The sequence below is a fragment of the Molossus molossus genome, unplaced genomic scaffold, assembly GCF_014108415.1.
Source record: "Molossus molossus isolate mMolMol1 unplaced genomic scaffold, mMolMol1.p scaffold_m16_p_14, whole genome shotgun sequence".
Lineage (NCBI taxonomy): Eukaryota > Metazoa > Chordata > Mammalia > Chiroptera > Molossidae > Molossus > Molossus molossus.
In genome coordinates, this window is record NW_023425349.1 from 37,918,338 (window position 1) to 37,945,954 (window position 27,617).

General features: G+C 37.4%; 1 protein-coding gene across 2 annotated transcripts in view; it reads right to left on the minus strand.

Annotated features, from left to right (window-relative positions):
- NAA35 (N-alpha-acetyltransferase 35, NatC auxiliary subunit) overlaps window positions 1–26,999 on the minus strand; it is a 77,299-nt gene extending 50,300 nt beyond the window's left edge. Inside the window, exons 1-5 of one of the 2 annotated variants that reach the window (XM_036260657.1) lie at window positions 26,985–26,999; window positions 16,677–16,805; window positions 6,861–6,894; window positions 2,480–2,594; window positions 324–398 (exon numbers count right to left, since the gene is read on the minus strand). In XM_036260657.1, the coding sequence (XP_036116550.1) occupies window positions 324–398; window positions 2,480–2,594; window positions 6,861–6,894; window positions 16,677–16,800 (348 nt within the window). In that variant the 5' untranslated portion in view covers window positions 16,801–16,805; window positions 26,985–26,999. Of the gene's footprint in view, window positions 1–323; window positions 399–2,479; window positions 2,595–6,860; window positions 6,895–16,676; window positions 16,806–17,519; window positions 17,730–26,984 lie in introns of those variants that run through there. The other variant, XM_036260658.1, reaches the window with a different exon arrangement.
- Between the last annotated feature and the right edge of the window lie 618 nt (window positions 27,000–27,617).

The window sequence follows — 27,617 nt, forward strand, 5'->3', positions numbered from 1 at the left end:
TTTATGAAACTTTCCAATTACAGATTTGGTTCCCTGGGTACCTTGAGAACAAAAGGGTACTTTGGGTAATGGCTACATTATCATTTTCACTAGAAAGAAAATATCCCCTAGCACAGAAAATGAGAAACTAAAATCACTGGATGAAAAGATAAAATACTGTTTCCTATAGCATACCTTGGCCTGCTAATCTTATATATATATACCTTACTAGGCTAAGCAATACATGTATTTCATACTCAACATTGGTGTGTATACTTTTAAAGATAAAGATTCAGGTAAGGCATAGTTTTTAAATTAACAAATAGTGTTATTTTAACTCTTACCAAACAGCAAAAACATGTATCCATTATCCCTATCAATTCAGGCAAGGTGAGGTCTTTGATTTTAATGGTGCCATCCTAAAAAAGAGGGAATGTGACACATAAACACAAGTTTTTAAAATTTATGTACAGTAGCATTTTGCAAATGCTATATCAAATCCAGCATTTTGGCTTTCAAAAATTAAGTATTTAGCAATAGCAAAAAATAGCAATTTTAAGAAAACTCTATCTCATCATCTGATAAAACTGATGCCAAATTAACTCTGTAGTCTTAAAAATAATATGCCTAAAACAAGTCTTCGGTAAGAAAAATCAAAGCCTCTTTCATTTGAAACAGAATAAAGGCCTTTATAAAGAAATGAAAAGCCAAACCAACAAGTATTTTCAAAGCAGTTCAAATTAGTTTCAAGCATTAATATGAATCATTATAATAATCAAAACTTACAAAGAATATAAACATTTTTAAAAAACACTTCCCTGCGCTGGCAGGTTTGGCTCAGCAGTTAGAACACTGGCTCATGGAACAGTCTCGTTCTTGATTCTGGTCAAGGGCCTGTACCTTGGTTTTGGTTTGGTCCCCGATCCTGGTTGAGGTTGTACAGGAGGCAACCAATCAATGTGTCTCTTTCACACTGATGTTTCTCTCTCTCTCCCCCTCTCCCACTCTATCTGAAGATAAATGGAAAAATATCCTCTGGTGAGGATTAAAAAAATAATACTAATAAAAATATTTCTCTTAAGTTGGTTAACTATATATTACTTGTAAATTTTGTTTACAATATCCCTTCACTTAGCAAATCTTTTTTCATAAAATATGTAAAATTAAACTGTGGTAACTATGAATGAATTTCTAAATCAATTCCCAATGAATAAATTTAAAATTCACTACCACACTTTACTTAATATATTAATAGATAGGTTATGGGTTTTGATCCCCAGTGGGAGTGAATAAGGGAGGAAACCAATCGATGTTTCTCTCTCACACTGATATTTCTTTCTCTCCCTTCCTCCCTCTAAAAAAAAAAAATCAATGAAAACATATCCTTGGATGAGGATTAAAAAATTTATAATAAAAAAAAATATATATTGCCCTGGACAGTTTTGCTCAGTGGTTAGAGCATGAGCCTGCGGTCCAGAGAGACCCAGGTTTGGTTCCCGCTAAGGGCACGTACCTCGGTTGCAGTTTGTCCCCGGCCCTGGTTGGTCGTGCGGGTGGCAACCACTCAATGTGTCCCTTTTACATCGATGTTTCTCTCTCTCTCTCCCTCCCACTCTATCTGAACAAAAAATGGACAAATGTCCTCAGGTGAGGATAAAAAAAAATATATATATATATATATATAAAAAAAATGTAATCCCTAAGCCAGTTACCATGGTTTAAAATATATACTCACATGCTTTTAAAAATCAATTTAAAAAATGCACACACAGTCCTGGCTGTTTTGGCTCAGTGGTTAGAGCACTGGCCTGCGGTCCAGAGAGACCCGGGTTCGGTTCCCTCTAAGGGCATGTGCTTCGGATGCAGTTTGTCCCTGGCCTTGGTTGGGTTGTGCGAGTGGCAACCACTCGATGTGTCCCTTTCACGTCGACGTTTCTCTCTCTCTCCCTCCCACTCTATCTGAACAAAAAATGAAAAAATGTCCTCGGGTGAGGATAAAAAAATAAAAACAAAAATAAGAATGCACACACACAAATGCAGAGCAAACTTTTAATGAAGACCTTAAATATTTAATTTTCAACCCTGGCCAGTTTGGCTCAGTGGTAGGAGCATCGGCCTGTGGACCAATGAGTCGCAGGTTCGATTCTGGTTAAGGGCATGTGCCTTGGTTGTGGTTCATCTCTGGCCCTGGTCGGGGTCATGCGGGAGGCAACAAGTTGATGTGTCCCTCTCACATCGATGTTTCCCTCACTCTCCCACTCTATCTGAAGATAAATGGAAAAATATCCTCAGGTGAGGATTAAAAAAAAATTTAAATTTCAGATTTCAATAGAAAGAGATAGATAACTAAAGGTTATAACTAATTCTTGTTTATATATCTGAGCTACTTTTAGAAAATTATACTTTAAGTTAATATACTGTTTCATTTCCATTATTAATCAAAATGTTTTAAAATATAAATAACAATAAAAGCAAACACAAAAAGTACAATGGTGACCACCTTGATAGCTTGTTCAAAATTGAGAACTTTTCGATTAACTTGGTTTCCAATCATGCCAGCATCCATCTTGGGATCCATCATTTCAATGGCAGACATGGCTTCAAATAGACCAAATCTGCAAATAAAAAAATTGACCCCACAAATTGTTTCTGAACTAGTGATCTTACCCAGATTCCCACAATGGTGTAAAATTATAATAGTACTTTAAATAACTACAGTATTCTATGTACTTAATATACAAGTCTTTCCAACTTGCTATCACTTCTACTTCAATTAAATAACCTTCCTTTAACACAAAAATTCTTCCATTTACTTGTTACTGAAATTCCTTTACATGCACTGTGGAGGAGAAAACAAAATATAGTTTTTGCACTTCTTTCAACAGGTTGCGCATTAGAAATATTTTGGGGGGAAAAAGCATCAACTGCTCTATAACAGATTCCAGTTTGCCTTTTTTTTCTTCTCCCAACTTTATTGTTTGTGCGTGTTTTTAGCATCATGAATTTGAAAAAAACAAAACTAGGTTTATAAGTTAGTAGCCACATTTAATATTTGGACCACTTTTTAGTCTTCAGTGCTTAAAACACTAGAGCAGCACAGACCAACAGAAATATAACATGAGCCACAAAGATAATTCTAACTTTTCTAGTAGCTACACAAAAACATAAAAAGAAACAGATACAATTGATTTTAATAACATATCTTATTTAATCCAATATACCCCAAATTTTTATTTTAACAGGTACTCGGTATAGAAAATTATTTGTGAGATATTTTGCATTCCTTTTTCCATATTAAGTTTTTGAACATCAAAGCATATATTACGCCACATTTCAATTTGGGTCAGCTGATAGCCGTGTGTGGCTACTGGATAACACAGCTCTAGAACTTAGCTTCTAGTAACATCAGCACTTCACCTAAGGTCTCTGTTAGGTCTCCAATTTTTCTTCTTCTTGCTGCTTTTTTAAGTTTTAAGAAAGCAGCTCTTAAAGAGTCAGAACCTGTGCTGATATTTAAAAGAAAACAAATAAAAAAAGACAGAACCAGGAGCCTCAGATTAGAGTCTAATTTCTCAAGATATCTAATTGGAATTTTGTTCAAATATAAGTGATAAGCAAAATCTCTTACAGCCATGTCATTTAGATATAACAATTATAGCAAATATTTCATAAAGGCTTGGCCCTAAGCTAGGCACTATGGAAGTCAGGAAGAAGTATATGATTGTCATCAGGGCCTTAAAATCATTTTTTTGGAAAGAAAAACATACATATATGAAATCATCAAATAAGCAAGTAGGACAAAGATTTAGCTAAGCAGAGGCAAGGGAAAGTACAGGTGAAGGGAAAAGAGTGTACAAAGGTGCAGAAGCTAGAACTTGCCAGGGGAAAAAGGAGCACACAGTCACCCTCAGGAGGTCCTTGTTCTGCCAGCTTTCTCCTTGTTGGAGACCTCCCATGAAAAAGAAGGGAGCATGATGTCAACTTGCTTTTTACTCCAAAGAACGGAGGTATAGTTCAAATCTCTCTGCTTCTATTCTACTGAACTGTACTTCAGCACAATAGCTGTATGATGCAGGGTTTTGGGATTTTTTAAATTCTCTTTTGTATATATAAATTAGTGAGACTGGTCTATTTCTGAAACTGTTTTAGCTTTAATCCTATGGATAGCAATCTGGAGACCCTTACCAATTTTACGTGCTCAATTGAGAGTCCTTGAGAATACTTAGTACTTATCTTCCCTAGTAGCTATGGCCTCTAGAGAGCCTGTGCTGTTTTTGGTATATGAATGTAAACTGAACAAATATATGGGACTTTGTAATCGAGATAACATGCCAAAGTATTTTTTGTATAACATCAGTCCTGTGGGGATTCCATGAAATAAAGTTTCCATGGTCAGTAGCATTTTGAAAACTGTATACCATGTCCTCTTCTTGGAGAGGCACTAGGTGTATTAGCATATTAGATCTTGGAGTCCTGAAGGAAGGTAATTCTTTTTACTTAGTTTAATCCAGCACTTTCAAATCAATTACTTTTGGAACACCCCACTCCTTCTCCCTTAACACCTTTAACATCCTTATCCTAAAGATCTGGATTCTGACTCTGACTGTCATTTTGAAAGTCATTTGACACCTCTATGACATTATCTTCATAATCTAGATAGGTATTTTAAATCCATATATGATTCTCATCTGTAGATGAATATATTTGTCTGAATGTCTAGAGGATTTGGAGAAAGATCATTAGTGTTCCTAAGAGGATGCATTTGACCATAAATTAGGGCAATAGGAAACACACATTCTTTGGGGTTTGGTTCTCAAATATTCTTAAGTATCATCAAGGCAAACTGAATTATCTCATTAAACTGATAAATTTCTGGTTTTAAAGGGTTTAATGTGGTTGGCATGTATGTCATCTGATTCTTATCAGACCCTGGGGGTAGTACTTACCAGAACTAGGAGTATCAGATATTTTTGGAGCTAGAGCTTCCTTTTCTAGACTGGTTAAATACATTTCATTCAAGGTCAGGTTTAAGGCTTAATCCTTCCTCAATCCTTTCCTGACCATAGGAAGCTCCACTTCCAAAGTCCATCAGTTTCCATGCAAGTTCATTGACATCACCACCGCTGGCCACCTGGACCCCATCCACATTTCTATTTGATGGTCAATACATGTATTAAACATTTAGTCTTTGTTGTTTAATTTAAGGATTATATTAGCCATTTTAGTATTTTTATTGCTCTAATGAATTATCATTTTTCTTGCAATTTATTACATTTTAAAATAATTGGGTGACCCAGTCCCTGTCACTGAGTATAAAGGTTTATTTATTTTTAATTTAATTTATTGGGGTGACATCAATTCATAAAATTATAAAGTTTTCAGCTGTATAATTCTGTAATACATCATCTGTATATTGTACTGTGAGTTCACCAACTCAAGTCAGTTTGCCTTCTTTATATAATTTTCTCTACTTAATATTTAGAAAGTCATGCTTGGAATAATCATGAACAAATATAACTTTTAGGTTTTTACATTTTCTTTATATCTTGAAAGTCCAATAATTTGGACATTAAACTCTACAAGTTTTAGCAAGTATAAAATGAAAAGCAATCCAGAAATCCAGACGATCTAGTATTTGTGGCTTATAAACCATAAAAGCAGATAGTTTTGATGCACTATGGATTGATAAGTATTTCATTAACTGAGACAGGCCTCAAGAAGTGGCAAGGAAAGAAGAAAAGCCAAAAAGAAAATTTGACTCTAGTTATTTCATTCATTCAACAAATACTGAGTCCCTTCTATGTGCTAGGAACTTGGGACATCAGCGAGCAAAACAAATTTGCCTGCCTCATGGAGTTTACAGTCTAATGTAAGGAAACAGACAATAAGCAATAAAGATAAGTAAATTACATAGTATGTTATAAGACTGTACATGCTAGGAAGAAAAGACAGCTAAAGAAGATATGAATTGGAAGGATACAACTTGAATAGATGGTCAAGGTAGGCTGCTATTTCCTGGGCTGAGCCTAAAGCCTTGGGAAAATAAAGAGGGCTAGGTCCCTCTAGCTGTGCTCTCTCAAATCTTGTTCTATAGCTTTCCCACATCAGCTTACGATTTCGTTTCATCATATCCTTCCCTAAGTGCCTGCAACATCAAAATAATGACCTACGGTGATTCTCAAAGTGTTATCCCAGGATCAGCAGCATCAATCTCACCAGGAAATGTGTTAAAATCGCAACTTCTCGGATCCTACATTAGACCTACTAAATAAGAAACTCTGGGGGTAGAGGCCATCAATCTGCTTTTTAAAAAGCCCTTCAGATGACTGTGATGCACATTAAAGTTTGAGAAGAACTAAATTTCAGGTTCTACTCCCTCTCCCCAAATGCCCAGTATTGCCCACCTATTCATTTAAAATGTCATATTCCTAATCTTACAAATTGAGCCTGAATATAGCAGTATGGGAACTAAGGCTATCTATGAGAGTATAAATATAATTCAGCAGTTTCCTTCACTTTACCTCACCAGGGATTCCAAGTCTACTTTCACCCAGGTATTTAGTCACTTATTTGTGGTCATCACATATGACATACAACCAACACCTTTTCTTTAAGAAATGCCACATCCTGTACATTTATCCTCAAGGAAAGGACCATAAGTCACAGTTTCACTTATACAAACATTTCATATCACTAGGGTCAGCTGCCCCAAAATAGCACACCAAGGTTAAAAATATATTTATAATTAGTTTTATTATTTTATAGCTTTGAATGTAAAATTACTCAGAATTCAAGTACTTGGGAAATGTACTTTTTCTGCACATGAGAAAAAACAAATGGAAATATCACACCACAGTATTACAAAGGACACAAAGACTTACAGTTTATCATGAAGCAGTTCTCCCAACTTTAATTCTAAAAGAAATAAAGAGAAAAATCCTTTGTATAACACCATATTTATATTTAACTTTAAGTGTTCAGAAAAAAAATTAGACAAAATATTGGCACCTAAAAAATGTGCTAACATTACTTTTTTCTTTTTTAATTTTTTTTCTTTATTGATCAGAGAAAGAGAGAAAGGGAGAGAAAAAGATAGAAACATCGATGAGAGAGAACATCGACTGGCCACCTCCTGCATGCCCCTCACTGGAGATTGGGCCCACAACCTGGGCATGTGCCCTGATCAGGAATTGAACCGGTGACCTCTTGGTGCATGGGTTGATGCTCAACCACTGAGCCACACCAGCTGGGCTGCTTGTAGTACTTTAAACCTCATTTTCTGAGATATGCCTGTATTATTTCTACTCAATCACTAACACAATGCCTTCTACACAGTGAACATTTAGAACCACAAACTAAACTTTTAAGAATTAACAAACGACCCATCAAAGGGCAAATAATCCGATTAGTTTCCAACCTCATTAAAAAAATTTCCCCTAAATAAAACCCTTTCATAGAACTGACTGGTATTTCTCAAGTTGTTTTTAAACCAGTTGGTAGCAATCTAATCTCCTTTCGTCCTAGGAACAGTGTTAAAATTATTTTTTTAATTACATTTTATTTAAATATAGAAAACACTTGCATAAATAGCTAATCAAAACACTGTTCATCCCCTATAAAACAGTTCTCAACCATGGCTGCATATTAATATCAACTGGGGAGCTTCTGAAAAATGTCAAAATCCAAGCAGCACCCCAAACCAACTAGGGGTGGGGCTTATGCAGTGGTTTTAAAGTATTCCAGGTGATTTCAATGAGCAGGTAAGGTGGGAACCATTACTGTGACATTTTAAGTAGCTTAAATATTGATGGTCAAATCCTGTGGAAGGTATAAAGAAGCAGTTTTCAGAACTTCCTAGCTAATCAAAACTGAAATAACAGCAATCCTCTTAGATAACATAAGCTAAATAACAATCATTTTTAACAGTTCCATGTACCAAAACAGATACATCAAGGAGAGGCATATATCAAAATACTATAACAAAGCATATAATAGAATATATAACAGTTCTCAAAATTGGTCTAGAAACCCAGAAGTCAGTGATGTTAATATTATTTTCATAATAATACTAAAACATTCTCTTTTTCATTATGTTGACATTTGCAGATAGTGCAAAAGTAATAATGTGAAGAGGGGATAAAAAAAGCAATGTTGGGCCCTGGCCGGTTTGGCTATGCAGTTAGAGCTTCGGCCTGCGGTCCAGAGAGACCCAGGTTCAGTTTCCACTAAGGGCATGTACCTCAGTTGCAGTTTGTCCCAGGCCCTGGTTGGGTCGTATAGGTGGCAGCCACTTGATGTGTCCCTTTCACGTCGATGTTTCTCTCTCTCTCTCTCTCTCTCTCTCTCTCTCTCTCTCTCTCTCTCCCCCACTCTCTCTCCCACTCTATCTGAACAAAAAATGTCTTCGGGTGAGGATATTAAAAAAAAAAAAAGCAATGTTGGGAAAAATTGCTGTAGCTTCAGCACAAATCAAGACAGTGACCCCCAAGCTAAACAGTGGATCTTTCAACTCCATGTACTTGAAGTTAAAAAACAAAAAAAAATTTTTTTTTAATTTGCTCAAGAAGTCTTTGATGAAACAGTAAAAATTAGTAATCTCAGAGGCAGGACCAGGATGCAACAAGTGAGGCACCCATGGTACAAAATGTAACGAGGCACTTGCTTTCCATAGTGCCTTCTTAACTTTGCACTCCAGCCAGATGCCTTACCTGGTTCACCCTAGTGCTGGCCCTGATTTATGATTTATTGTATTACAACTCAATCATTAAGTACACATCCAATCTTTATTCTGTTTGACAGAATAAAGAGGAAGTATATTAACACTTCCAGTGCATACCAGTGTAAGAGGCTGTCTCAAGGAATTATCACAGAACACCGTTTTTACTTCATTTGGAAAGCGTTTAAGCTGACACTGAGGGCTTGACTTGACCATATTTTACCATACTTATAAACACTTTTCTGATTATATTGATGGTGATATTAACAAATGTGCTTTTTAAAAAATATTGTATAATGAAGTGTGCCAACATTTAGAGGATCTGCTTCACTCACAACCCAAATTTTGCAAATGGCAATGAATGTTACAAAATTAGGCATATAAAAGATCCACTCAAAGTTCAAGACAAATCAATGTATTTTAATGTACCAGAGCATGAAAAATCACTGGCTTCAGATTCTGCACAATTAATCTTTAAGAAACTATCACCTATAAAGAATATTCACAATTACCTAAAAAGTTTATTCCACCTTTCAACTACATATTTGGTAAGGTCAGATTTACTTCATATAGTTCAACCAAAATAACCTGTAGTAACCAACTGAATACAGAGCAGATATGGAATTCAGGTGCCCCCTACTATGCCAACATTTAAGAGAATTTCAAAAATATAAAACAACTCCCCTCTTCTAACTTGTTTTTTGTTTTGGAAAATACATTGATTTTTTTTTTTTTTTCATTAGAAAAATGTTACGTTAATATGCAATGAGTTTACTATCATTTTCAAATAAATAAGTTTTAAAAAAATTTTTCAGTTTTAAATTCTAATGCAGTAAGCATCTATATAGGACACACATAAACAATAAGTAAGAGTGTAAGAGAGTCATTTTTAAGAATATAATGGGGTCCTGAGGCAAAAAATAAATAAAACAAACTAAAACTGCTGTAATAATCTATCATATACTTAGAGTATATTTGGGTACCAAATAGTTTCACCAAACTTTAAAATAAAAACACTCCACAGACTTAGAAGCAAGTCAATAACTCTAGGACTTGGTTTCCTTATCTGTAAAATAAGGGGCTGAACCAGATGACTCTTGTAAGGTCCCTCAGAACTCCAGTAATCAGCTCACTCACTAGTAAACCAAAGGCAGTTAACTTCAAAATGTACTCACTAAGCGGAGTAGCAGTATTTTCACTGCATGACCAATAACTGGACATAAATTTATGATCTTGTATAGCACTATAGACATAAGTAACCTGGGTCTCATCCAACTGGGCAGCAGTTCTCCAAAAACTTAGTGAGAAGAATAATGTTTTACATTTATCATTAGCAGACACAGCAATGACCTCATCACACATCATGCAGTCTCGAAAATTCCACTGGACACTAATAAGATAATGAGAGTCCGAAAGGTAAGTTAATGTCTTATTACAACCATGAAAATAGTTTTGATCTAGCATACCCCATGAAACAGTCTTAGGGATCCCAGAAATCAAGGACAACACAAAACCACTGAATTAAGTTAACACAGTTATTTATTTTTAAAAATTTGCTTCTACTTTTAAGTTAAAGCCTTAAGTAGGTACAATATAACTCAGAGCAAAGGGAAATAATAGATACAAGGAAAGTTGATGACTCAAAAAATTTTACACAATCTTGATAATAAACCACATTTCTATTTTATCCTCTCTCTCATAAAGGGCATGAATAGAAATGTTGTGAGAGAAAATTTGACTTAATTTTTCAATTACAGAATTTCATGACATCTTGCTGAGAACATACTTCCTTTGCCTTGGAAATAAATAATGAATCATAACTTGTGGCTGGAGTTTGTGCATGCAGCAGTGCTGAGCACCTGAAGCATATCATCATTTCCCTGAAGAAACATCATTTTGCCATGTTATTAATGAGGTTTTTGTAAAGTGGTATTATAGATCTTTGGATAGATTTCTACACATAACATTATAAATGATGGTTAGTTCCCAGCTAGGGTCCCCATTAAGGCCCTATTGAATCCACGACATAGCCAAAATCCAATACCACTGTAATAGTGATATTTAAACAGATCATTCAGTTTACCCTTGGGTAAAGGTGGCCAACTGAACACATGAAACTACTTTTAATTCCCTCCTGAAATCTTATTAAAACCACTAGAATTAATTGTTTTTAAAGAAGGGTATAAACTAACTCAAAAGAAGAGGTAAAATAAATGCAGAAATAATACAACACCACTTGGGAAACTTGGAAACAGAAAGACAAGCCGTTTCCTAGCAAACCCCCCAAAATAAACCAAGCAGTAGAGAAAGCCAAAAACCAACTTGATTTACTACTTACTTCTAAAAGTGAGGGGCCATCCTGTGCATCAAATAGTTAACAGCATCCTTAGGGTGTGTAACAACTAGATACCAATAGCAACTTGCCCCACCCCCACTGTGACAACCAAACTTGTCTCAAGACAATGGCAAATGTCCGTTGAGGGGTAAGATCACCCTGGTGGAGAAACGATGATCTAAAGTGATCCACAATTAACAGTGTATCCACAATTACCACCAGTGATCCACAATTACCAGCTGCCCACTCAACCTATGCCCCACCACTGAAAATATTCTTATAGTAACGGAAAGAGGAAAACATAATTTTCATTTCTAAAACATCAATCCCTTAAAAAATACTTCACAGGCTGCCTAGATCTTTTACCAGGAAAATTTCTGTCCATCTTTTTCCTCTTACAATAAAGTTCTAACAAATAGTAAATTCTTAGAACAACGATTCTCAAACTTGGATTCATGGATGGGAATGGGGGAACAAAAGTCCATGAAAGTTTTATCAATAATCTATACTTCTTCTATAATTGTTAAATGCTATGTAATCAGTTCAATGACAATCTTTTAAAATTACAGAAACAGCCCTGGCCAGTTTGGCTCAGCGGTTAGAGCGTCGGCCTGCGGTCTGGAGAGACCCGGGTTCGGTTCCCGCTAAGGGCATGTACTTCGGTTGCAGTTTGTCCCCGGCCCTGGTTGGTCGTGCGGGTGGCAGCCACTCAATGTGTTCCTTTCACATCAATGTTTCTCTCTCTCTGTTCCCCTCTCTCCCTCCCACTCTACCTGAACAAAAAATGGAAAAATGTCCTCGGGTGAGGATAAAAAATAAATAAATAAATAAAAAATAAAATTACAGATAACATCCATATGCTACAATTTCAGTGCCTGAGCTTGTTTCATAATTATGCTGGTTCTAAGCAGTCACCCAAAATGATAGCATTTAATGTAATGCAGTGATTCTCAAATGTCTAAAGCCCAAGATCCAGATATTTTTCTAGTTTGAAGAAACATGACCTTAGAATATTCATCTATTCTTAAAACAAATACATAGTGAGCACCTATAAAAGTTCTGGGTAAGAGAAGACAAAACAGAAAGGAAGCTTAAGCAACCTAGATTGTAAAAGAGGGAAGAGAAAACAATAAAAGGAATTGTCCAAAAGTACTGGGCCAGAACTGAAGACACTCGATGAAAAAGTATCTTACACAATGATACCTGTAATAAAGACTGGCTAAGGAAGAACAAACTAAGTTATCAAAGAGAGAAGAAAATGGGAATAGAGATGGGTCCATATCCTCCTTGACTACAGCTTAAAAAGAATGGAAGTTAGTGACAGCTCACCATGGCTTTGAGACACTATCCTAGGAGAAGTTATTGGCTATCCAGAGAGCATGTGAAAGAAGGGAATCTTGGTAGGCAGAAGAAGGAGAAGTGTATACTTTATGATTATTTATGTTTAAGTGAAATTTGTAAGCTGTGGGTTTGTAATTCAGAAAGCATCTAAATATAGAACAGAGACTACTTTACCGGTAACAAAATGAAATGGTTTTAATTAGGCAAGGTTTCCTAGAGAAACAAAGCACAGAGGTGCTCTTCAGATTAATAATTTATACATATCAGGCAAAATTACAGTGATGGCACCATACATTCAAAATGATTTGGAAAGAAAAAGACAAAGTCTCAATGTTGGTTATAGGAAATGTGGAGGGAATGTGTGCCATCTACCTAATAACAAAAGAATTGATGAAAGTTGCCCTGGCCGGTTTGGCTCAGCGGTTAGAGCGTCGGCCTGCGGTACAGAGACCCAGGTTCAGTTCCCGCTAAGGGCACGTACCTCGGTTGCAGTTTGTCCCCGGCCCTGGTTGGTCGTGCGGGTGGCAGCCACTCAGTGTGTCCCTTCACATCGATGTTTCTCCCTCTTTCACTTCCTCTCTCTCCCTCCCGCTCTATCTGAACAAAAAATGGAAAAATGTCCTCGGGTGAGGATTAAAAAAAAAAAAAAAAAATTGATGAAAGTTAGAATTTGAGCCCAGCGAGTGTGGCTCAGTGGATTGAGTGTTCATCCCATCGATTTAGAGGTCCAGTTCAATTCAGGGCACATGTCCAGGTTGGGTGTTTGATCCCCAGTAGGGGGCGTGCAGGAGGCAGCCAATCGATGTTTCTCTTCCACATCAATGTTTCTGTCTCTCCCTCTCCCTTCTTCCCTCTAAAATATCAAAAACAGTATTTTTTAAAAAGTTAGAATTTGATCCAGAGAACTCTGAAGAGACACTAAAAGGATAAGTAGAAATGTACATGAAAAATATCATCATCCATAAGCAGATTTTACTGTACCAAATAAAATAAATCCATCAAAGTCTAGCCAAATACCATCATACTGTCACCAAACAGCAGAAACCACTGCAATACTTAAAGAAAAGGATGTAGTGATATCTGTTTTATTTATTTTTTATTTTATTTATTATTATTATTTTTAAATTTTTACCCTTTATTGATATTAGAGAGAGAGGAAGGGATAGGGAGAGATGGAAACAACCATGAGTGAGAACATCGAGTGGCCGCCTCCTGTGTGCCCCCCACTGGGGACTGGGCCCACAACCTGGGTATGTGCTGTTACCGGGAATCGAACCAGCGACCTCTTGGTGCATGAGTTGATGCTCAACCACTGAGCTACACCAGCTGGGCGTGATGTCTTTTAAATTTAGTTTTCAGAAAGTTGCTAGAAGCCTAAACTATAATTCAATCAATGAATTTGTTTATGTCAAGAAGGGACAACAAATTATTAATAACACAACTTCAAGACCAGCCAACAGCCTTTAGTCCTAAATCTACATGTAAAGGAAGATTAATTGTATATCAACATTTTAGTTTTAAGAAGTACACCTCAGCCCTAGCTTGTTTGCTCAGTGGTTAGTGTTGGCCCAAAGATGGAAGAGTCGCAGGTTCGATTCCCGGTCAAGGGCATAAACTGTGGGTGCAGGTTCAATCCCTAGCCTTGCTCGGGGTTGTGCAGGAGGCCACCAGCTAATGTGTCTCTCTCATATCGATGTTTCTCTCTCTCTCCCTCCTTCTCACTCTATCTGAAAAAACTGGTGCAGGAATATCCTTGGGTGAGGGGGAAAAAAAAGAAGTACACCTCACATTTGTGCCACTTTAAACAACCCCAGGGCCAATTACAGAAGAGTTAAAAGGATGGCTTGATGTTGGCAACAAAATGGCATACCACCCTTTCTCAATCCACACTGAAGCAGGGGTTAAACCGTATCTCTTACTCTAGGTTCCTTCCATGAAGAAGCAGAATTATTCACTGTTCCTCAAACATAAAAACTATATATGGCTCTAATGGTTCATCTTAATCTAGAATAATCCCCTTACATTCACTTAGAGAAACTCAACCACTCCTTTAAGGCCCAACTTAAGCCATAAGGACTTCATAAAACTTTTTCCATTTAGGTTCATAATGACAGCCCTCTAATACAGATCACTTAAAATCAGTGCAAGATGAGAGGTATAATCCACTTAATAGTCTAAGATATTTGAGCACAAAAACTACACTGTAACTTATACTTCTTTCTCTCTCCCTTAGATAGACATAGATGGGCAGTCACCCAACTCCCAGTCTAGTGTTCTTTCAACTATCTCTCTTAGGCATATTTTAATTGGACATGTATTTTAAGAGTCCAAGGGTAGGCATATGATTATCATTCTGCTTATACTCAACTGGCTCCCTTTCCACCTGCAGCTGCTCCAGTCTTCACTCCTTTCCTTAAGAGCAATGTTCTAAAAACACCTCACCTCACCATCACCAAAGACCTAACCTTCTTGTTCACTAAGAATATAGAAGCCATAAAGGTGTGAATCCCTCCACCATTCCTTTCCATCCACTTAGAAATATACCTATATCTTCACCATCCTAACCTCAATTCCTCCTGTCTCAGTATGTCCCTATTCTTCCCCCATCCCGAGTTAATTTTTCTACCATGCTTTTTGATCCAATCCCCTCTTAAAATTCAAGCTCTCACTCTATCTTTGTTCCTTTCTCTTATCTTCAATCTGTCACTTCAGTAATGCTCTTTCCCCTCAAATAACAAACATGTTCATTTCTCCAATCATTTATACCTAAACATTTATTGAAGTTACTATATGCTAGGGAATGTTATGTGTGCTAGGGTTACTGACAAGATCTCTGCACTCACAGAGCTTACAATCCACTGCGTGAGACTGACAATAAACAATAACTAAAAATGATTTCTGAGAGTAGATAAATGCTATGAAGAGAATAAAACAGGGTGATTCAACTGAGCTGGACAAAAGAGAATGAGGAAGGGGGTAAAGTTGCTTAGTTTGGTTATTTTGACAAATCCTCACTGGAGAGGTAACATTTAAGTGGTCAGGAAGTAGCCAGCTATGTGAAGACCTAGAGGCAAAGTAATTTAAGATATAGAAAACAAAATATGCAAAGGAAGAGAGAACCACCCAAGAGTGTTTAATTATATAAGAAGGACTTGCAGCTAACATAATGAGCCTAGTGGGGCAGTGGTACAAAAGTGAAATCTGGCCCTGCCAGTGTGGCTCAGCTGGTTGGTGCACGGTACAGTGAAAGGTGGTGGGTTCAATTCTCAGTTAGAGCACATACCTGGGTTGCAGGTGCAATCTCGAGTTGGGGTGAGTATGGGAGGCAACCGTTCAATGTTTCTCTTTCTCTCTCTAAAATCAATAAAAAACATATCCTCAGGTGGGGATTAAAAAAAAAAAAGAAGCCCTGGCCAGTTTGGCTCAGCGGTTAGAGCGTCGGCCTGCGGTCCGGAGAGACTCGGGTTTGGTTCCCGCTAAGGGCATGTACTTCGGTTGCAGTTTGTCCCGGCCCTGGTTGGTCGTGCGGGTGGCAGCCACTCGATGTGTCCCTTCACGTCGATGTTTCTCTCTCTCTCTCCTTCCTCTCTCTCCCTCCCACTCTATCTGTACAAAAAATGGAAAAATATCCTCGGGTGAGGATAAAAAAAAAGAAGAAGAAGCCCAGCCAGTGTGGCTCAGTGGTTGAGCACTGACCCATGCACCAAGAGGTAACTGGTTTGATCCCAGTCAGGGCACATGCCCAGGTTGTGGGCCTGATACCCAGTGGGGGGCATGCAGGAGGTGGCCAATTGATGATCTCTCTCATTGATGTTTCTCTCTCTCTCTCTTCCTCTCTCTGTAAAATCAATAAAGGAAAAGAAATCTGTGTAGTAGGCAGGCACCAGATCATAGAGGCCATAGGGAAGAAATTGAAATTTATTCTATATGCAACAATAAGCCACTGGAGTGATCTTAAGCAGGGAATGACATAATCTGATCATTTTTCAAACCTCAAATATGTAATAATACTACTGTCTTTAGGTCAACAGCTCAAAATTATTGCTATATACTCTCTAACCTTTACTTAAAAAGTTATAAAATTTTAATAGAAAAAACTGCCTCAACATCTGTATTTAATGCTATATTATACATACTGGCTTTACATGAAGTTAAAACTAGAGGACAGAGAATAAGTGTGGTTAACAAACTTAAGCCACACTTACCTACTGATTTGATTTATTGAGACAATGCAGAAATCATGATCAAGGTTCTATTTTACCCTTACCCGGGTTTTGAACTTTAAACCCAAAAATTCAAACTCACCTCGACAAGCTTCTTCAAAATGTTGCGTTATGTCCACCCAGTTTGTATTGCTTTTTTCCATCTTTTCTGGTATACTGAGCTCCCATCCTGAATCATCATCTTCTACGGAAGCTTTCATAACCATTATGCCTACAAAATTAATATTGGTGTGAATGAGAGGATGTAGCTTTGAGGGCCAGCGTATTTGCAAGTCATGGGTGTTAAAGTATGGGATGAAAATCTTACTAAACTGTTTAAGCAGAGCTCTTCTGAGTTTAAGGCTGGTAGTGGAAAAACATATCTTCATACAATTAAATCTCACGACAATTAACACTACTGCTGCTCATTTACTTAGCCAACCACCTACCAGAGCTCATAAAGAGTTTGCCTTCTCACTATTTAAGCAGAAAAAGAACACGCCATCCCACCGCTGGCCCAAACAGAAGCAGCTCCAGAGCTTCCAACATTCAACACAGGCCGCAAATGACCAAGACATTCTTCGGGTCCCCTCTCGCAACTCTTCAAGTCAAGGCGGTCCCTCACCTGCCAGGAGCTGGCCGAGCCAACCTCTCCCGGGCCGGCAGGAGCCGGACAGTGCCGCCGCGGGGCACCGCGTGCGGAGCGCTCCGTGGGGACCCACCCGCCAGGCCCAGGGCGAGGACCACCGCAGGCGGGGACACGCACCACCCCTATCCGGGTCCTCCCGCCTCGGTCCTGGCCCCGGCCACCCAGGGCGCGAAAGCAAGGACAGGGCTATTGTCGCGCGGGACTGTGGGCACGCCTCGTACCGGGTCTTCCCCCGGTAACACCGTCCAGGCCGGGGCCTTGGCGGGCGGCGGGCACCCGGGAACCCGCAGCTCCTACCTGAAGCGCGGCGGGAGGGCTGGGGCCGCAGGGTGACCTGGCGTCCCCAGGGTCTGCCACACGAGCGAGGTCTGAAGCACTCAGACACGGGAGGAAGGAAGTCTCAATGGCTCCGCACGAGCGATCCCTATCTACTACTCCAGCGGCCACCCGCGCCGGCACACGGCTCAGACCGCGGAAATAACGACGACTCTTCTGCCGCCGCCGGCCCCCCTCCCCTCTCCTCTCCTCTCAGCTCGGCTCGACCGGCTGCGTGCGCGCATGCGTACGCCCAGTGCGCGCGACCCCGCCCCCTCTCCCTCACTCTTGAGGACTCACGCTCCCGGGCCACACCCCTTCCCTCGCCACTGCCACCGTTCGGCCGAAGGCGGCCGTCTTTTCCTCTCGCGGAAGTAGAGCCAATCGCGAGACCGGAGGACACCTTCCTTCTTCAGCCTCGGACGGAGTCCCTGGGTAGGGGGCAGGTCCCGGTGAGGGGCGGAGCCTGGGGCCGCCGCGCCCGCCCCGCCCCGCGCGGCTCCCTGGGAAATTCTTAGAAAGGTGACGTGAAGGCTCAAGGAAACCGTGGAAGGGCAAGTAGACCCTACGGTTGCGGTCTTGAATGAAGAGCCCGGCCCCCAGAGCTCTCGCGAGTTAGTGCTGCCCGACACCAGTTTCATGATTTCTCCAGAGCGCCTTTGGGCTTTGTGAAGGAAAAGAGAAACAAAATATCTGCAGGGTCAAGCCAGCCAGTTTCTTTCAAACTCTTGCAAAAAAATTTCATAAAATCAGTTTTGAAGTGGGGTTAAGGAAGTAGCCTGGTGCTTTACCACTACATACCCATTAAACCGTAAAAGAGAATACCAAATGTTGACTAGGACGTGGAGCAACTGGACCCCTCATTTGCTGATGGGAATGCAAAATGGTTACAATTATTTTGGTAAAGTTTGTCTTTTACTATAAAGTTAATCATGCACTTATATGATCCAACAATTCCACTCCTAGGTGTTTACTTAGGAATAAAAATATGTGTTTGTACATTAATTTTCATAGGTTTATTTTTAATGATCAAAAACTGGAAAAAAAAAACACAAATGTTCATCAACTGGTGAATGCACAAAGAACTTGGGGTATAGCCATGCTACGTAATTAATAGTAATTATTAACAAACAGGAGTGAACTATTTGACATGGAAAAACATGAATCTCAAAATAAATTATGTTGAGCAAAGAAAATCACAGTGTGAGCAAAAGAATATGATTCCATTTATATGAAACTATAAAAAGACAAATCTAAACTACAGTGATAGAAAACAGAACAATGACTATTGTGGCCAGAGGAGTGTCAAGAAATGATTAAATGGAATAGGGCTAGGTGATCTGGATGTTCTATTAATCCTCACCTGAGAATATTTTTCCATTAATTTTTTTTTTTTTTTAAGATAGAGTGGGAGGGAGGGAGAGAGAGAAAAAAAAACAAAATATCTATTTGAGAGAGACACATGTTGACTGACTCCTGCAGGACCCTGACCAGGCAACCTGCAATCCAGGCACATGCCCTTGCCCGGAAATTGAACCCAAGACCCTCCGGTCTGTGGGCTGATGCTCTAACCTCTGAGACAAACCAGCCGGGGCAAGAACACATCTTTATGTCTCTTACAGGATAATATGTTTCCTAAGGGCTGGAGCTTTAACTATTTTGATTAAACCTGTATCAGCATTTAGGGCAGTGGTTGGCATATAGTAGGCATTCACTAAATGCACTGGGGGCCCACAAGCTGGGCACGTGCCCTGACTGGGAATTGAACCAGCAACCTCTTGGTGCATGGGTCAATGCTCAACCACTGAGCCACACCGACTGGGCTAATTTATCATCATTTAACTTACCATCATTCTACATACTTTATAGTGTTGAAAAATGATGGGCATTTTAGACATTAGATAGACTACATGATGAATAAATAAATGAAAAGGAACTGATTAACAAACAATTGGTCTACATAAATAAGCCTATAGATACAGAGTTGATGGGCATTTTTGGAGAGCTGGAAATGAATTCTTATGAGTCTAAATCTTAACTTGTAAAATCCTAAGTATTCCATGCTTAAACACTTGTGTTGAGAGTCGATTTAGCTTGATGTCATCATGTTGACTGATACCAGGAATCAGTGTAACATGGGTTAGATAAAAGCAGAGCTGCTTTTACAAATTTTACATTTGACTGTATTCAGTTTTACCACTATATAAAAAAAGTAAAGGTATCCTAAAGGCTGCAGTCAGTTTGGAGAAATGCTTTCAGAAAAGGAAAGAGAAAGAATTAAAATATCCTACTGTATCATGTGACAGAAAGAAACATTTTTTTTTTTTTATTAAGTGTAGGTAATATCAGTTTAGTTAGTTCTATTGTGTTTACCTGCTCTTTTTAAAAAAATCTGCCCTGGCCGGTTTCTCAGTGGTTAGAGCGTCGGCCCATGGACCAGAGACGGTTCAGTTCCCGCTAAGGGCATATACCTCGGTTGCAGTTCATCCTCGGCCCCAGTTGGGATCATGTGGGTGGCAACAAATCGATGTGTCTTTCTTGCATTGATGTTTCTTCCTCTCTCTTCCCTCCTCTCTCCCTCCTGTTGTATCTGAAGATAAATGCAAAAATGTCCTCGGGTGAGGATTAAAAAATAAATAAATAAATAAACAAACTTAAAAAAATTTACATTCATCTATTTTAAGAATACACAGTAATCCCATAAAGTTATTAAAAAGTTAAAATTCTGTACTAGGGGACAATGTATAATTACGTTCTGTATCATGTTTATAATGTGACAACATTATAAATATAGTTATATTTTTCTCACACATATTTTTAATTAGTTGTTTTACTATCAATTACTACTAATTGCCACTGTTAACTAGTTCTATTGTTTTGTTTAAATAAGTACATTTAAGTAACAGAAAATTAAATACAGAATACATAATTTCAAAAAATCTATTTTTTATAATTTTATGTTAAAGTAATAACACATATGTGTATATTTATTATATATCTTTTTTTCCTTGTATGGCTGTGTTCTGGATTGACTAAAAAGTTAGTCACCATACTTCACTGAGTGAATATACCATAATTTATTGACCTATTCTCTGTTGAGGGACATTTACGTTGTTTTTAGGGTTTTACTATTATAAATAGTGCTACCATAAATACCTGTGTGCATACACCTTTTAATAGTTTTGTCTGTGATCTTTGCGTTAAATTCCTCTAAGCAGAATTTGGGTACACATATATATGTAACTTTGTCTAAGTATACATGCATATATAATCTTGCTATTGCCAAATTCCCCTGTATCAGGTTTGTTCCTTTTTCATATTTCCACCAGAGACATGAGAATGCTCATTTTCTCATAGCCTCATCAATAATGTGGTTGAAGTTTTGGAATTTTGCCCAACTGTTAAATGATATCTCAGTGTAGTTTTAATTTGCATTCTCTTATCATGAGTGAGGTAGAAAATCTGTTTCTTAAAGGATCATTTGCATCTTTTTCTGTGGCATGTCTGCTCTTATCTCTAGCCCATTTTTATAGGATTATTGGTTATTTTTTTTTTTTATCCTCACCTAAGGACACTTTTTGCTTTCATCTTCAGATAGAGCGAGAGGGAGAGAGGGAGAGAGGGAGGAAGAGAGAGAGAGAAATATTGATGCGAGAGAGACACATCGAGTGGTTGCCACCCACGCGACCCCAACTGGGCCAGGGACAAACCACAACCAATGCACCCTTTGCGGACACCGAACCCGAGTCTCTCTCGACCACAGGCTGACGATCTAACCGTTGAGCCAAACCAGCCAAAACGGTTATTTTCTTTTAAAAAAAATTTTTTTTTACCCTCACCTGAGGACATTTTTGCATTTATCTTCAGATAGAGTGGAAGGGAGAGAGGAAGGAAGAGAAAGAGAGAAACATCCAGGTGAGAGAGACACATCGAGTAGTTGCCACCCACACGACCCAACCAGAGCTGGGGACAAACTGCAACTGAGGTACATACCCTTAGCAGGAACCGAACATGGGACTCTCTGGTCTGCAGGCCAATGCTCTAACTGCTGAGCCAAACTGGCCAGGGTTCTTTTTCACTTTTAAGAATCTATATATTAATTCTTTGTGATTTCATTTGCATTTTTATTAGCTGGTGTATTATTTGTGTTTATTTTTTTACTTTGATTTTGTCATTTGGAACTATGGATATTGAGATCTCATGAGAAGATGGTGTCAAGAGGGAAATGGACTCAAACTTGAGGCTTGAGGAACCCCAACATTTAAAGATCAGGTGGACGAAGAGGACCCAGTGAAAAAGGACTGAATGAGGAGAAAAATACAGGTGAGTGGTTCACTGACTCTAACTCCCAATTATCCTTTTAATAACAACACACAACATAATGTAACTTATAACATTTTTTAATCTTTTCAAAATTCTTTTTTATGAGTGATTTTCAAGCAGTTTCCTGGTACGTGTCAAGTGAACTTTTTTAACTAAGAAAAGAATAACTATGTATGTAGATTTTTAATATTTCATTGATGAATTGTCTAATGCATAGATATTGAAGCTCTTAAACTTCTATCAAAAAGGAAGTGAGCATAGCAGACATAGCAACCAATTGCAGATAAAATATGAAATTAATGAATTAGAAAAGAAATGGAAAGAATAAAGAAATACTGAAAAGCAACCTTATAAATGAGATAAAGTTTAGATCCTAATTGAAATACACTGTAAACAATTTGAAACTATTTAGTAAATTTAAACACTGACTGGATATTTGCTAGTAAAATATTAAATTTTTTTGGTAATATAAAAGTATTGTAGTAATCTTTTTAAAAAACTCTTTATTTGTTTATGAGATCCATGCGGAAATATTTATAAGGGAAAAGATATGATGCCTAGTATTTGCTTCAAAATCATCCAGTGGAATTGGAGGTAAATGTATAGAGGGGATAAGATTTGTTGATAATTGTGAAAGATGGTGATGGATATAAGAGTTCATTATACTATTCTATTTTTGTATGTGTTTAATTTTTCCATAATAAAAGTTTTCTTTAAGAACGAAATTAATAGCCAAATGTCTGTCCCTAATGGCTTTATCTCATTGAAAGAGAAAATGGTCTTCACTATGCTATATTACCATAGTCCCAGCAAGATGAGTAATGTGAAACATTGCAAGAAGTATGTTGCTACAAAATAAAACATTTTAGTGTGGAAACTGCAAAGTAAATTGGGAAATTTAAAATTGTCTTCCCTTAAATGTTATACTAAATAGTTATTGTTGTGACCTAAATTCATTTTTAATGTTTATTAAATTTTTACTACAATAACCTTCAGGTATATTTGTTACAAAACAAATATGAAAAATTACCCATGCTTGTTAGCCTAAATATAAAAATCACCCATAATTCTAGGCTGAAAGAAGACTTTTATTCAAGTGTGTTCAAGACTTTTATTCATTTTTTCATGAATGTACACATATGCTTTTATTTTGTCTTATTAAAAGTGGGTTCTCATTGTACTTATTTTATAATATATATATATATATATATATATATATATATATATATATTTTTATCCTCACCCGAGGACATTTTTCTATTTTTTGTATAGATAGAGTGGGAGGGAGAGAGAGGAAGAGAGAGAGAGAGAAACATCGATGTGAAAGGGACACATCGAGTGGCTGCCACCCGCACGACCAACCAGGGCCGGGGACAAACTGCAACCGAGGCACATGCCCTTAGCGGGAACCGAACCCAGGTCTCTCCGGACCATAGGCCAATGCTCTAACCGCTGAGCCAAACTGGCCAGGGCTTATATTCTATTTTTCACTTCAAAATGGATTATGAATATATTTCTCATTGGTAAAAAATTGTAAAACACTCAGGCACACAAGTATTTTTTCACTCAGAACTTTTAAAAATCTCACATTTAGAGTTATTTCTCCTTTGTGCTTTCTAATCTTGTCAACTTTTTACCTTATTGGGCTTGTGAAAGGTTTATCTGGCTCATACAGTTATTTTCATTTGTATTTTTTCCTCAAAACTAGCTTTTTATTTTTTTGTTCTTTTTGTATGTTTTCCAATTAATTATTATAAAAATTGTATTCTTATTACTGCCTTCTGAGACTCTTTTAGTAGACCTTTCCTGATTTCATGAGTAGTTAATTCTTTTAATTTTCATTGTTTGTATTTAATAATGAGGACATTTGAGATGATAAAGTTTTCTTTTATAGGTTTTGTTTATAACATTTCCTATTTCCATTGATTCCATGATTTCATCTTTTTAAAATTCCTCCTTGATCTTATTTTTTTGTTTAACATTTTGAAGAGTCACCTATTTATGTATTTTTATCTTTATTGATTAGTAATAAAATAGGATACTAACATACTGAAGTTTTGTGATGATGTACTAAAGTATAAATCTATTTTCTTTATTTCCATCATTTTTCTGGGCATTAAGTAGAGCCTTTAAATGTGAAAATACAGCCTGGCCAGTGTGGCTCAGTGGTTGAGCATTGACCCATGCACCAGGAGGTTGTGGGTTCGATTCCCAGTCAGGGCACATGCCCAGGTTGTGGGCCAAATCCTCAGTGGGGGGCATGCAGGAGGTGGCCAATTGATGTTCTCTCTCATTGATGTTTCTATCTCTCTCTCCCTCTCCCTTCCTCTCTCTCTAAAATCAATAAAGAAAAAAAGTATTTAAAAATATAAATGTGAAAATACATATCTTTCAGTTCTCAGGAATTTCCTTAAATTGTATTTTATTGTATCCTCCCCCTTTTTCTTTTGTCATCAAGTTCTAATAATATTACTACTCAGGTGTCAGATGTCTTGAATTGGTCCCTTAATTAAAATATATTCTTTATTTTAAAAAATATTATTTTTAAAAATTGTTTTTGCTTTGTTGACTGGGAGAATTTTTCAGCTTTATCTCCTAAATTTTCTATCAAGTTTTCATTTTTGTTATTACATTTTTTTAATTTCCGAGAGGTCTTTTTTATTCTATGGATGTTCCTTACCATAATAAAATATGGTTTATTTTCCACATATGCCTTATCTTCTCCTATCCCTGATAACATTAATGATATTTTCTCTTCTCTCTGCAAACTTTATTACCTCTAAGTTTTTTTTCCCCTAATTTTTCCGTCTCTGTTTTTCATGTTAGAATTTTCTCAGTCTGGTGATTCTTGGCTAGAAGTTCATCCTGAAGCCTGGGGTTTCAAAGAGTAGATCTAAGGCTCTGTGTTACTAGTAGGGACTTGTCAAATATTGCCTTTACTATTAGAAGACTTAGCTGGACCATTCAGTTGGTGAGTCTCTGACATCATTAAGTTTGAGTCTTGGGTCTTAGGCTGGTTTGATTTTTCAGAGAAAGTGCTTCTGATCTAGAGCCTTCGGGCTGTGAAAGCTGGGCATTGTACAGCTTCATTGGTGTCATTCACATGAACAATGTGAATGAAAGGTTCCCCAGAGCTGTGCAGTTTAGCAACTCTGATCCAAAAATCTGTTAGCCATTTGGAGGGAAGAAGAAGGCTGGGAGGTAGAGGAGGGAGAAGCACAACATTCTTTATAGCGTTTTCATTATGTCTGTTTTTCGTAAAGTACTCCCCTCTCTCCTCTGTTCTAGTCTCCCTTCCCTACCCCACGCTAGCCCCTCCTTGCCAGAGATTCTCTCTTTCACTCTTTCCAGTCTTCTACAGGCATTGAAGAAAGGCAGTTACAGCCACATGGAATTGGGGCGATGTCATGTCCTGGTGCTTTTTAAATACACTCCCTTGTTCTTAGCTTCACACTAGCCTCCACCTCTGGAGGCATCTGGTTTCATTAGTTCCTGGGTCTTCTGGGTGTTTCTGTGGCACAAAATGGGTGGCCTTTTGGCTTTGCCGACAACTGACTTTTGATCCAACTTCTTGGCTCTGCCAAGTCAGTGTCCCCATACATCTGCTTCATGTCTTCAGATATATTATTTGTTTGTTCTTCATCCATTCCTTTTGTCATTGTGAGTGTGTGCCTTTACACTCTCATTTTGTGGACGTTATATCTTTGTTCAGGCCTCCATATTTAACAGTCTAGTGAAGGGATCTCGAGCAAGTCTCCCAAATATGCTAAATCCCAGTGTCCTCATTTATAAAGTAATGACTTATCACTTACAGGGTTATGAAAATCAGAGAGTTTGGTGAATTGTAAAATTATATAATGTAGCTCTTTTTACCAATTTTTTGATGTCTTGGTTATTCAGTACCACTTGACTACATTGTCTGGAAGTCTGTTTATCTAGCACCGAAAGTGAAGTTCCAGTTCTTCACTTTGTCACACTCTGATTCATGGCTTGTTAATCCCATTTTTAAAATATCATTGAGGAAAAGGGTCTTTATTTTATATTCCCATGTCTTCAAAAATCTATTTCAGTGACTTGAGCTTATAAAAATATAAAGGTACTTATGCTTCAGCTTCTGTACAAGGATTCAATGGAGATGAAAAAAAAATCATTTCAGTTGCCTAAAAAGAGGCCTTTTAGATGCTTGAAGATTTATATTAAGTCTCTATGATTGTCAGTCCTAAGACAAAACGTAAAACCACTCTTATTCTAAGCTAAATTGAATAAAAAATACAGATTTCTCTTTTTATCCTTTAGACATGACTTTTATAAAAAGCTATAAATGATCATGTTTACCTTTTATTAAAAAATATGAAATGCTGTTTAACTTGCATAGTCTCTGACTATCTTATGTTCTTGGAGAACTCTGTCAAGATTAAGAAAGAAAAGTCTGGAAAACTCAAGCAATTGTAAAAAATCACTAAAAGAATGTTTTTATTTATAGAATGGCTTATTTTCATGATTCAGTGCCAGTTATTCTTAAAATATGCCTGAGTACAAACAAAGCAAGATTTATGTTTATGGGTATTATTAAATGGAAACATAGCATGAAGTTAAGACTAAGAATATGGTTTATTCAAAACTGGAATGTGATAGCTAAAAAAGAATCTGAAATGAAACCTACTCAAAAAATCTTTCTCACAAAATAATTACTAAAATAATTTGAAATTAATCCAGATAAAATATACTGGCAAGTGCACAGGGGGAAAAAACACCACGTGTTACAAACTATTCTTAGTAACATTTCCAGTACTTCTCTGTCCTTTTTCTCCTTAGGAACATTCAAGAACTAGGATTGCTGCAGATATACTAATATATAACATAATGTCAGCATATGAGTGTTGGAATATTTGGAGCTATACTAAACAATTTGAAGAAGCATCATCACTTCTAGGTTCTACAAGAATCTAAGCTATGAGACACATCCTTTTACACACACAAATCACAATGAAACAGACAACTGAAAAGATGTCAGTAGTGTATTTGCAGCACTGGTCTTCTTTCATTATTGTTCACCCTTTCTGGAAATTAGACTAGGACAAGTATGAAAGGCCTATTTATTAAAATTTTTTGTAACAAACTTACATTTCTCTACATCCTTTTTTGTTCCGCTAACAATAGGCTGCATTCATCGTGTGAAATCTTTCTCTGCAACATAGACCTGAAAACTATAGTATTCCTTGAATCTTCACATGGTGTTGTCCTCTTTTCACTCCATTTGAGAAAACTTTAAAGAAGAAAAAATTGTCTCGTTTATTGTCAAGTCCATCACTGCATTCTAAACCCTACTTATTTTTCAGCTCTCAAACTTCTTAATTCATTACTTATATAACTCAACAATATTTATTAAGCACATTTTTTTAAACCAGGTACTCTTCTGTGCAGTGGCAATATCTTAGTATACAACACAAACACAATTCCTGTTGTCACAGAAATCAAAATTTCAGAAGTTGAGTTATTGTGGTGTTTTGTTATAAAAATTAATCTAAGCAAATTGGAGGTGATTCAGAAGAAAGAAAAGCAGGAAAAAGTAATTCCGCTCAGACATAATTATTGTTAGCATTTTGATCTCCTTGTTTCCAGTTATTTTTTCCCCTCTGCTAGAATTTTTGTTGTTGTTTCTCTCTATGGGGTATGTGTGTGTTTCGGGGGAACTACTTAACATATCAGGTCCCGTTTTCCACTTATAAATATGTGCCCATGCAACTGCATAATCTT